This window comes from Procambarus clarkii, chromosome 29 (assembly GCF_040958095.1).
Source record: "Procambarus clarkii isolate CNS0578487 chromosome 29, FALCON_Pclarkii_2.0, whole genome shotgun sequence".
Lineage (NCBI taxonomy): Eukaryota > Metazoa > Arthropoda > Malacostraca > Decapoda > Cambaridae > Procambarus > Procambarus clarkii.
Window position 1 is genome coordinate 7,486,490 of NC_091178.1, and position 12,756 is coordinate 7,499,245.

At 40.6% G+C, this 12,756-nt stretch overlaps 1 protein-coding gene across 4 annotated transcripts in view; it reads left to right on the top strand.

Moving 5' to 3' along the window:
• Positions 1 to 12,756, top strand: part of LOC123764987 (multivesicular body subunit 12-like Mvb12) — a 36,353-nt gene that overhangs the window by 16,371 nt on the left and 7,226 nt on the right. The window contains exons 1-6 of one of the 4 annotated variants that reach the window (XM_045753294.2): positions 1,614 to 1,752; positions 3,720 to 3,836; positions 5,074 to 5,266; positions 8,483 to 8,708; positions 9,551 to 9,777; positions 10,560 to 10,672. In XM_045753294.2, coding sequence (XP_045609250.1) covers positions 3,732 to 3,836; positions 5,074 to 5,266; positions 8,483 to 8,708; positions 9,551 to 9,777; positions 10,560 to 10,672 — 864 coding nt within the window. In that variant the 5' untranslated portion in view covers positions 1,614 to 1,752; positions 3,720 to 3,731. Of the gene's footprint in view, positions 1 to 1,613; positions 1,753 to 1,820; positions 2,267 to 3,528; positions 3,559 to 3,719; positions 3,837 to 5,073; positions 5,267 to 8,482; positions 8,709 to 9,550; positions 9,778 to 10,559; positions 10,673 to 12,756 lie in introns of those variants that run through there. The other 3 variants (XM_045753295.2, XM_045753297.2, XM_045753296.2) reach the window with 3 other exon arrangements.

Consider the following 12,756-nt stretch of genomic DNA (forward strand, 5'->3'; position numbering starts at 1 on the left):
ATTTGTTATATCATATCAGATCACCTGGTGATCAAGGCTGCAAATGATATTCAAATTTGCAAAATATTCATGAAGGTAAAGAAATGAGTGGATTGCTGCTGATAAGAGCTGGAGGTGAGGTGTGGGGGTAGCGGGGACAGTGTTGGAGGTGAGGTATGGGGGTAGCGGGGACAGTGTTGGAGATGAGGTGTGTGGGGTAGCGGGGACAGTGTTGGAGATGAGGTGTGTGGGGTAGCGGGGACAGTGTTGGAGGTGAGGTGTGGGGGTAGCGGGGACAGTGTTGGAGGTGAGGTGGGTGGGGTAGCGGGGACAGTGTTGGAGGTGAGGTATGGGGGTAGCGGGGACAGTGTTGGAGGTGAGGTGGGTGGGGTAGCGGGGACAGTGTTGGAGGTGAGTTGTGGGGGGGGGGTAGCGGGGACAGTGTTGGAGGTGAGTTGTGGGGGGGGTAGCGGGGACAGTGTTGGAGGTGAGTTGTGGGGGGGGGGGGGGGTAGCGGGGACAGTGTTGGAGGTGAGTTGTGGGGGGGTAGCGGGGACAGTGTTGGAGGCGAGGTGTGGGGGGGATAGCGGGGACAGTGTTGGAGGTGAGGTGTGGGGGGGGGTAGCGGGGTCAGTGTTGGAGGTGAGGTGTAGGGGTAGCGGGGACAGTGTTGGAGGTGAGGTGTGGTGGTAGCGGGGACATTGTTGGAGGTGAGGTGTGGGGGTAGCGGAGACAGTGTTGGAGGTGAGGTGTGGGGGGGGGTAGCGGGGACAGTGTTGGAGGTGAGGTGTGGGGGGGTAGCGGGGACAGTGTTGGAGGTGAGGTGTGGGGGGGGGTAGCGGGGACAGTGTTGGAGGTGAGGTGTGGGGGTAGCGGGGACAGTGTTGGAGGTGAGGTGTAGGGGTAGCGGGGACAGTGTTGGAGGTGAGGTGTGGGGGTAGCGGGGACAGTGTTGGAGGTGAGGTGTGGGGGGGGTAGTGGGGACAGTGTTGGAGGTGAGGTGTGGGGGTAGCGGGGACAGTGTTGGAGGTGAGGTGTAGGGGTAGCGGGGACAGTGTTGGAGGTGAGGTGTGGGGGTAGCGGGGACAGTGTTGGAGGTGAGGTGTGGGGTAGCGGGGACAGTGTTGGAGGTGATGTGTGGGGGTAGCGGGGTCAGTGTTGGAGGTGAGGTGTGGGAGTAGCGGGGACAGTGTTGGAGGTGAGGTGTGGGAGTAGCAGGGACAGTGTTGGAAGTGAGGTGTGGGGTAGCGGGGACAGTGTTGGAGGTGAGGTGTGGGGGTAGTGGGGACAGTGTTGGAGGTGAGGTATGGGGGTAGCGGGGACAGTGTTGGAGGTGAGGTGTGGGAGTAGCGGGGACAGTGTTGGAGGTGAGGTGTTGGGTAGCGGGGACAGTGTTGGAGGTGAGGTGTGGGGGTAGCGGGGACAGTGTTGGAGGTGAGGTGTGGGGGTAGCGGGGACAGTGTTGGAGGTGAGGTGTGGGGGTAGCGGAGACAGTGTTGGAGGTGAGGTGTGGGGGTAGCGGGGACAGTGTTGGAGGTGAGGTGTGGGGGTAGCGGGGACAGTGTTGGAGGTGAGGTGTGGGAGTAGCGGGGACAGTGTTGGAGGTGAGGTGTGGGGGTAGCGGGGACAGTGTTGGAGGTGAGGTGTGGGGGTAGCGGGGACAGTGTTGGAGGTGAGGTGTGGGGGTAGCGGCGGGTGATCAGTGTGGGAGCGCTGGTTGCTGTGCTCGGCTCACCACCCCGTCCTCCTGCTCCTTCCTGCAGTATTACACAGGTATACACTACTGTTGTTCCTCTCCCTTACTCTCCTCCTCCTCGCCAGGCTGTGGCGGCCCTCGCCCCCCACCCAGGGCGAGGCCAGGCACCTCCACAAGGAGGAAATGATCAGTTCTCAGGGAGGCGAGGCAGTCGATTCAGGACAGGTCCGCGGGACAGTTTTTAAATCATTTCCTCAATTGTTTAATGTTGGGGAAGGCGAGGTTGGGAGGCAGGTCCGGGACCTCTCGGGCCTGCCTGGTCACGCTGGGTCTGGTCTTTGTGGCGAGAGTAGCAGCCTCGTCACCAGCAGGAAATTCCTCACCCTTGTGTCAGGCCGCTGCTGCTGCTGCTTCCTGAGACAACAAAAGTTTAGTTCATTTATTATGCACGGCGCCCGTCCTGTGGGCTGGCTGAAGGTCTTCTGGTGTGGGAGTGGCAGAAGGGTCACACAAGGGTTCACCAGCCGGGTTTCCTTACATAGGACACCAAGCAGGCAATTGCAAAAACAAATAATAAGAAGTACAGTAGAGGTAAGGAATGATGTTATTGTTTGCTTGTACTGTATAGTATAGTATTGTTATTTATGAAATTATCCTTACTGTTACATTTACATATAATTTTTAATAACAGCAGTGAAGTTTCTGAGCAAACATATAGATGAATACACTCAAGACAGTTTCCTGTATTGTACAGAAGACTGTTGTGGCGGAACAAGGTTGTTATAATTTGTTACAATAGAGTACTCCTAATTTTTGTATTATAATTATAATAAGAGTAGATTGAAGAGGAGGGATCAGTTGGGTATAGTACTGTATAATGCTTTTACCTATAATGGTTTGCAGATCTCCTTTTTAATCTGTGGAATGAGTTGGTGTAGATGGTAGCCTCCAGTTTATTGCATATGTTAACCACTTGTACTCAAGAGGTGTGTACTGTGCCTAATTTGTATTTCCTGTTTCTACCTGTGCTCCATCATTGTTATATTTATGAATTTTTTTAACCAGTTAAATTACTTAGTTCACCATTTCTGGTACCATGCTTGATGTAATTCTCTGGAATTTTAACTTTATATTCTTTGTGATCCACATAGTGTGGGTTCCATACAGTAATATATGAAATGGCCCATGTAGTTAAAACTATGACATTACAGTGATGTCACACAGCTTATCAACAAAATACAGTATATGAAATTCTGTACAGTACAATTTATCTGATTATTTTTGTTAGGTTAGAATATAATAAGGTCATTTATAGAGCAATTTTGATGTGGTATTAAATAACTTTTGGCCATTTATAGATCCTACTCATTCCATACTGGAGCTCAAATACTCTTTGTTGAGGTTCCTATTATTGTACACTTTTTATATATTTGCCAGCTTTGCATATGCTGCTAATGTTATGTACTGTATTGTTTGTTCTTTTGTCCTTTAGAGTCTATAAATTATTGTATTGTACAGTACTGTTTTGTATATACAAATCATAGCTACATACTATAATTTTTTGTAATAGCATTTACAAATACTGTACTGTACAGTATCGCCAGCTGTGATCTCGTTTTTTAGGCTATTTCAAATGTGACAATGCTTGCCATTGTTGTTGTTGTTGTTTTTTTGAGATATATACAAGAGTTGTTACATTCTTGTAACATTCTTGTGACTTGTTGTTGTTGATAAGGGGCGGCAACGATTGCTTGCCAATGTTAACACTGTTAATGTTTAGCAAGTGCTAAAATAACTCTCCAGTGTTGTGCTTTTTTTAAGGTTGTTGTTTGCAATAGTGAGCGGAGGAAAGAATGTGCTACAACAGTTCATAAAGAACAAAGGTGTGTTAAGATATTAGAATATTTAAATTTGTGTCAGTTTAGGGTACTGTATTCTTTTAAATTAGTGGTCAGTTTAATGCAATTGTTAATTAATTTTCAGTGCAAGCTGCTTATAACTTTAACAGTGATATATTCTGACAGCATTATCTATACATTACCAGATTGGTGGTTGAATGATGCGGGACTTGTACAATGCTCTACCACTACCAGATGACCGACCGATTATGTCTGTGTGCGTTGTGGAGGAGCTGTCTGGATGTCCTCCAAACTACACACCAGTATGTTAACAACTTGACAAGTTTTGATATTTTCATTATAATTATAGTGTATTGTATTGTGGCATGTTTTACTGGCCACATTTATTTTCCATGCTGTAGAAAGTGTATTTGCTATTGTATAATCTTTCGTGGATACTCTGAATGATCCCACTTGATTACTTTCTTAAGGCAAGATCCTACTGGTCCCAAAGATAGGATCATGCATAGTCAGGGCTAGTTAAGATTCTGCGCCAGCACAATTGACATCTTTTAAATTATTCCTGCTGAATCACACTGGTGCTTCGGGAATAGTGAATACTCATTCCAGCCTGTAATGGCCCGTAGAAGGGTATTTAAATAAACTTAATATCAAGTGCTACTTGATATCACAGTGAATGCCAAACAGCTCTTTCTGTACCTACCAGTAGGCCCAAAAGGCCCCTTCCCCTGACATCTACCAGATGGCAGCACTATGACCACATGCAAATAATCATCCCATGAAATTTCACGATGCCTTCAGAAAAGTTTAACGTGCATTAAAACTGAAATAGCAACTATTTGTTTGCACTTATGAGCAAGAATGTGTGAGCTATTCAACGGATTTTGAGTGTAATCAATAAAAAGAACTGTCAGTGAAGACAAAGGGTAACCTTTTGTTTTTCAACCACAGTAATGGTTCTGTGGGTTACCAACAGAGAGACTAGGGTAACTACTTTTTCTTTCCCTGTTGTAATAGTTCTGTCTGTGACTTACGTTTAACAGCTGTCAACTATCACATTTACCTTCTAATCTAAGTAATGTAATCTGTGTAAAAAATAATAAGAATTATTTACTAGATTTTTTTATTTATTAGCAGTCATTGTTAGATTCATGATTCTCACTCGTTTATGACTATTATTTACGTGAATAAATACTATAATTGATGAAATGTTGACCAAACCACACACACTAGAAATTGAAGAGACAATGACGTTTCGGTCCATCCTGGACCATTATCCAGTTGATTGTGTGCGACTTGATAATCGTCACACAATCGACTTGATAATTGTCCAGGACGGACCGAAACGTTGTCATCTCTTAAATCTCTTGTGTGTGGTTTGGTCAACATTTTTCAGCCACGTTATTGTGACTTCATCTGCATTGGTGAAATGTCTTGTAATTTTTATCACTTGATATATTTGTTAAATACAGTATACTGTAATATGTTCTTAGTACAGTACTATTTTAATTTTTATTAATAAAATTTTATAATTTTCAGGTATCCAAAACCCATGACCAAGATATAGATGCAGATCTTTATAAAGATGGATTTTTCCGGAGGGTGACTCGTTACTTGTGTCACAGCAAGACTGAAGGCTACATGGGGTATGTTGTGGAGCACCTGGCTATTGTCAATGATCGAGATGCAAGGCCCGTAGGATACACCATTGTAGAGCAAACATTTGATACGAGTAAGTTAATATATGCATTAAACAATTGGAACACATAACATGCTAAAGCAATTAATTGATTTCAGATTTATTTTTCTTCTTACTGTTTTCCTTCATCCTTCTTTTTCTTACATATACAGCAGAGTTTTGCTTGAATTGAACCCATTATACTGAAGGCAGAAAAATTTAGTTTTCACTCGTGCAATCATTGTGATCGACAGCAAAATTGTGATTGTGGGTTTGAAAAGCTTTACATATTTAACAATAATCTTTTATATAATGAAAATTTATATTTTCTAAGTAATGTTGGTATTAAAATATTGTATATTGAAAGACATGATTTGTGTGTACAGTACTGTACAGTACTGTACACATAAAAGCATAATTTTGGCATAAAATACTGAAAAGTGATAATGTAGAATGAATGCAGTTTAATTTTTTTTGCTGTATAAGTGCTTTGAAACTAATTGTTCATTCAAGTGAGACTACTGCACTTTGTTACTTAATTTTTTTTTTTTTTTTTTTTTTGTGTAAATTTAAAAGCTGCATTTTGCATTTATTTAGTTATTGGATATTCTGAAAACATGTTCAGGTTGCCCCACATGTAACCTGTTGTCATGTTATCATACTGGGTGAGATAAGTAATGATAAGATAACCTATCTAGCAATCTTACAGCATTTTGGAACCAGAGAAGCATCCATTATCTTTTTTTTAATTTATACAAAGGTCAATGATGATGACTAGAACTGTTAATTCATTCTATAAAGTGAAGTTAGGAACTTAATTTCTCACAACTATTTATATGCAAGGAAAATGCAGCACATCAACTGTATATGATACTTGCAGGGAGCATTCACAAGTAATAAAACAAAACAAGCAAAAGAAGCATTAAATACAGAGATAAAAAACAAACATAATACAGAGATAAAAAACAAACATTGAGGATAATTAGGGCGTATTGAATCACAAAGGGTCTTTCTGTGTTGTAATCTAATAGTCTTAAGGAAATTTTGATAAGCTAACCTTGACCATCTGACTGAAGATCAGCTGACCAAGTTTTTACTCATTTGTTGCTGCTACAAATTGCCTTGTATTAGCAATTCTAAATAATAAACATTATTATTTAGATATACTATGTGATATATTATGATATATTATGTGATATATTATTTAGATATATTATGTGCATATACACCTGCAGGGATTTTAATTGCAAACACAATGATACCAAAACGAACGACGTAGCACGAGAATTAAGGTGAGAAAACTGAAACTAGTATAAACATTTAGGTGTCGCCGCACGCTCGCCCTCGCCATTGGCCCCATGACGTCAAAGTGTGCGGCGCTCTCGTAGGGAGAGCGATACTGTTAAAGTTCAGATATCTCATTCTGAGCTGTAGTACTGTTACTCCATAATGCAAGATTCTACTGATCCCCTTGATAGGATGTAGATAAGTGATGGTAGACTGAATCTGTACAAGCACAGCATGGATCTTCTCAATCATTTATACTGGGTGTTACCATACTGCTGCTAGGATGCCACTAGAGAATACTCATCCAGCTCAGAATGATATCTGGAAGATTTATTCTTACCTATTCAATTCCCTTCCAAATGCTACAAGGCATCAAAAAGGCCTACCAATTACTGCTTTTGATAAAATGTCTCGTCTGATGTCTCAAGCCTAGTCATATTTCATTCAAGTATTTAGTGGTCAGAATTGATTTAGTACCTTTTGATTATCTTTAAATACTTTAGTTTTGCTGGACATGAGCACTTGTTAGCCAGTACCCAGCAGCAGAATATTTACCCCAGCTTTCACCTCTGTGCTGGATTACTCTTGGCTGATTTTTTGTTTTTCAATTGATGTTACCTGTGTATCATTGATGTTCCTCTGAAAACTGTTCTTGAGGGGTGACCACAAAGACCTTTTCTTGTTTTTTCTTCTTGTATCTTCATGGGAGCTAACGTTGCTTTATGATTTTTTCTTCCAGTATGGCAAATGTCTTCCTGTAAACTCATATTGCACTCCTTCCATCACCCCTTTCCATATGTCCAAATTTTTGCAGAACATTTCTCCCCATTTGTCTAGTCCCCTTTTGTCTTTGTGACATACTTAGTAGCTGTATAACTATGCAGATTAATGGAAAGAACATTTCTAATTGTCTGAAATTATTTTGTGTAATATAGTGACCATGGTAACCACATCATTTATTGTGTGATTTGGAGCCTGCTGGTCCTTGGATATCATGTTGGATTTCCTATTTCCTGCACAAAGATTTTGTGCAACCCCATCCTTTACTGATGTTATGTTGAAGACTGGGCTTCTGTTCACTTTAATGACGAGAAGCAAGGCTTCAAATATATACATCCGGTATTTACATATTTTGACAGGGAAGACGTCTGCTTTTAGCTAAATGATTTCTCTTTCTTTCTGGCAAAAAGTGAACTCCTCCTCACATTACATCATTCCCTTTGACCAGTTGCTGTCATGTATGGTTACTTCTTGTCTTCCCAATATTCATGGTTTAAGTTGCTCTTTCTAAGCTCTCCAGCTATGGTCTCCTGAACTAAAGCTCATTTCTCTCAGCTGCTTTAATGAATGGTGAAGCAAATCAACTGCAGGTTTATCCTCAAACTCATGATGTCAGAAGTTCACCAACTTTAAGGCAATGTCCTGTTGTGATATGCATGTTCAGGGAGAATTTCATGGTCAGCCATAAGTTTGCAATCTGTTACATACCAAGCCTCCCACACTGGAGTTACAGCATGTGACATTGGACTGGTTCTTACTGAACCAGTCTCATTGAATAAGTCTCTTGTTCCTTTGTCATCTGGAAATGAATTCATTGGCTGTGCCTGACATGTATCTGAGGAAGTGATCTATGAAGTTAGCTCAGAAAATATGCTTCACGTTCATATGAAGCTTATTGTTCTGGTACTCCCTGCTCACCTCTTGAGTTTTATTTCCCATCGTGAAGTTGGTGATCAAATTAAACTTAGTGTAGTATGTCGGTGCTGCCACCTGGTTGTAGTCAAGAGTTGAGTTCTTACCGAGTTCCCTGTAGGGCTTCTCAGTGCTGGGCTGAATATTCTTGAGTGCTCCCTATCACTAGTAAAGCCCTGTTTTTTGGACAAAGCTGACTTTGGAGATTGACAAAGGGTCATGCACAAGAACTTTTCATGTGAACTAAAGACAATTTTTGTTATTACTGTATAATTACTAAATTTGTTACAGATCAGAAGGCATTCAAGAAGAAGCAGCTGTGTTACAAACAAGTACCACGTAACATGGCAACACAAACCATTACAGATATTATAATCTTAAGTCGCTCCAAGGTGGCACCTGAAGGATTCTCACTTGTTGGAGAGATGAATGGCTTGTGTGTGTGCATCAAGCCTGGACCTGCACCCACTCCACAGTATAAGCCTCCTGCACAGGCTTCATCACCACTTCTCTATGGGTTAGTATTTCTTTTACCACATGTGGTTGTCTTTGCATGCTTTACCATTGTTTCACCATATTTCAAGTCAGAGACATGTTTAATTTCTCAACAATAAAGTTATCATATATTGTACTGCTTCTTGTACTCATATCCCACCAGTAAAATTTCAGGCAAAATTTTGTATTGTTAGTGTGATTAAATGTGTGGAAAGGTCCAACCATCATGCTTTCAGATTCATACACAAAAAAGTTTGCATTGCACAGTATACTGTAATTTCAAAGTTTTTTTCAGATAAGGTTATGGATTGCATGTTTAATAATTTTTTATTTATATTTTATTTTGCATAAAATATGCTGCATTGCAGTAAAGTACAGTAATTTATTACCTTTTAATAGGTACAGTACAATCAAACTTTGAAAATCTGGCATGGTCAGGCCACGACATGCTTGAGCTTTGGGATATAAATTACTTTTAAAAACATACATAGGCATCTTTCTTTATAGCCTAACATGCTGCATTACTTTACCCATCATACTGTAGGTTTTCGGTTATGTTTAAGATTTACTGTTTGTGCAAAACTAAACACAGTTTACAGTGTAAATGTTATTACTTGCCAAAAATACCTTCCATGTTTCTTTTCCAAAATAAAAAAATGTGGATGCTGACCAGACAATTACAAGGATGTTGGACTGTGAGGAGTGACATCTCCTGTGTTGAACAAACCCGTCCTCGGCTTTCTATTATGTCTCATATTTTGGTAGAGATTGGCTTGGTAGGAGAACACATGACAAAATTGTTTAAGATGCACAGTATCAGGAAGAACATTGTTATATATAAATGGTTGTATTTTGTATTGGCAGTGTGGATCCCAGTGGCAGAGGAAGTAGTGGAGGTGGTGGTGGGGGAGGGGGAGGAGGTCTGTACCCTGGCTTAGGCCCAACCAGACCTGCTCCAGCTCCACCTGGTGCTGGGTCCGGCCGGCCCCAGGGTCCTGCTCCCCCACTACCCCCTCGTAACCTGCCCTCCTACGCTTCCCCAACCCATGAGAGTCAAAACATTAACACACTGTATGGCACTGGACACTCAAGTAAGTAGACGTTAAAAAATGTGTAGGCATCCAATGGTATAAATATTTTGTGCCATTCTTTGCATTCAATGATTACTTATTAATAATTATGGATGAGTAATCAATATAAACTGGAAAATTTTATTTAGTGATATGTGAAATTATATTTAGCCTAGCTACTTTAATTTTGTGATGTGGTGGTATAGTGCAACATAGTGAAGATGGAGAAGTAAAATATAAAAAATTCATACAGAACTTAACTATTGAAAACAACAGAAGTCAACTGGTTTTAGAAAGTAAAGTTAAAAAGTTGTGCATGACAAACCAGATTGTTTAACAACAGTGTGTCCAAGATGAGATGGGAGAGAAGGCATAGTAGATTATATAAGATTAAGAAGCAGACAGATAACTGGAAGGATACTGGACTGTGTTAAGGAGTAAAAATAGTCATATTTGGAAAGGAAATATGCCAATGGTAGTGAAGGGAACTATCAGGAGAAAGCGCAAAGCCATCACGACTATATAGCACTTACAAGGGATCAGGATAAGGATTGGGATGGGACGGGGGAAGTAATGGTGCCAAATCACTTGAATGGTCGGGGATTGAACGCTGACCTGCATGAACCAAGCAAAACTAGTACCCATAAATTGCTGTCAAAATCTTAAACAAGGTTTCTTTCAAGATATTGTATACAGCCTACTCTGACATAAATATACCCACACACATGACACAGGTGCAATGTCAGTTTACTGGCAGGCAAATTTGCTAATCTATTATCTTACAACTAATTATTTCTTCGCAGCTTTATTCGGTGTGCCATTCGTCCTAAACAAGAAGTATGTGAAATCCTCTGATAATGGATCAGTAACCTTGCCAACAATTAGCAAGAAGAGCAGACAACAAATTGAAGATGAGGTAGGAATAATTGCTGCAGCTTCAACATGTATGATAAGTAGATATAGTATAGCAGGGAGATGAGATTTACTTTACTGAGATTGTAAACAAATGATAAACTATAGATGGTGATAGATTTTACATTGTGTGCCATTAACTTATAATCCCCTTTTTCTGAGACATTGCATTTTGTTGCACCTTAAGGTAAGAAATATTGTGTTCTCTGGACAAGGATCATGGTCAGTTAGGCACTAGACTTTCACAGTACCTGCACCATATGCAACTTTTTAGATGGTTTCTGCAAGGTCATTAAATGTGCTCTGTGGTCAATGAGGAATGAGCTCATTACAGCCGAGAAAGATTGACATTTACATTCCATAACAGCTCAGTGCTATGTAATTGTTTTCCCATTGTGTAATCACATTTGATTGCCAGTCAAGGTCTCCACCTACTAGCCCCCACCTGCCAAACAACCTAATATTCCAACCTATCGCCAGATAGCACTGTTGCCACAGCATGATCTCCGGACCCCCTACTCTTCACTGTCTGACTGTCCATAGCAAAGTCCACAGGCTTTGAGCAGAAAGATAAGTTTGTTTGTTTTTAGTGTGTAGGTGACCTATGCTTTAACATACAGTATTATTTTTCTCACTTCCTGTTCTCAATGTCAGGGCTTAACTCTTGAGAACATTCTCACTTCTATGGCTTTCTGATACATAGCTTGTGAAATTAGCATTAGCAACTATGCACCATATCAGACAAGCTGTTTTTTATACTGTGTATTTAGCACACAGATCATTTTGGTACCTGGAGATCTTGTACTGAAGGTTTTATGGAACCTTGAGACAATTTTCCCCTCTGTTGTTGGACACAATGATGAAACAATATGGCAAGTAACAAAACTAAGCCTAGTGTTTAATGTCAGGGTGCTAGGCTAAATCCCTGCTGGACATAAGGTTATTTTCACCCCTATGGTCTGGAACATTTAATATTTGGGTTGACATTTTAAGTTTACAGCTTTTGCTTCCTTGCTGCAGGATCATCTTTATTTTAAGGGGCTCTCATATTTTTAATGGGACATTTGAATTGTCTATTGAGGACAGGTATAATGCTGCTGCTCTTCACAGTAAGCCTAGCTTGGAGAAGTACCAAGGGAAAGCCCTTCTGGAAAACTAGCATTGAATGTAATGAAACACTTATATCTGGGGTACCTCAGTAGTTCCCTATTCTTGGCCTTTCTTTCTTCCAATGGGATTGATGGTGTGCATCTATGTGAATGATGGGGGTGGCACCCCATGTGTCTGACTGGGCAGAACTGCCATCTGGTGGTACAAACCAGCAGTTCAGCCCAGTTATCAATTTACATAGGGTCAGCATTTCAAATGTGATCTATGCAGTTGTCTGTTTTGGTACACTACCTTTCTAGTGGTCATTCTCTTGGTTACTCTGGTGGTCCTACACTCCCAGACTTTCCTTCTCTCTATTGAGAAGGTCCAAGTTCTAGTATTAATCTCCAGTTAGCACTCATAAATTAGAGCATTGTAAGATACTAAGGGTTTGTGAGGCATACCAGTGTAGCTCAGGAAGCTACTGAAGGACCCATCAAAAAAAAGAGGCATTTCATTAAATTCAATTTTTTTTTTTTTTTTTTTTTTTTTTTTTTTTTTTTTTTTTTTTTTTTTCTTTTCTTATACTTGTACAGTACTGCATCTCTCTCCAAGTCTGTTTATGCAACACAGTTTTGCTTTCTTCCGTCTCTGCCAGTCACATGCTTCTGTGGAGCTTGGCAAGAGAGTAAGTGAATCCCATCCATTGCTGAAGAGGGAATAGTTTGTCATGTTTAGTTAGGGTGATATGCTTTACATTCAAACATGTTTTTTTAATTAAAAAAAAAGAAAGAAAAAAGAAAAGAAAAATATTTTAGTCTGATTTTCTTTTAAGACTTGGTTCCTACATACTGGTGTACATCATACACTACTGTATACCTATTTGTCTCACTCCAATGATAATTAGCTCTCTCACCGATAAATCTACCTCACAGTTTGTCAACCCTTGGGCTATACTTTACTGTTCCAATGCTGAGATATCCCAGCTCATACAAATGC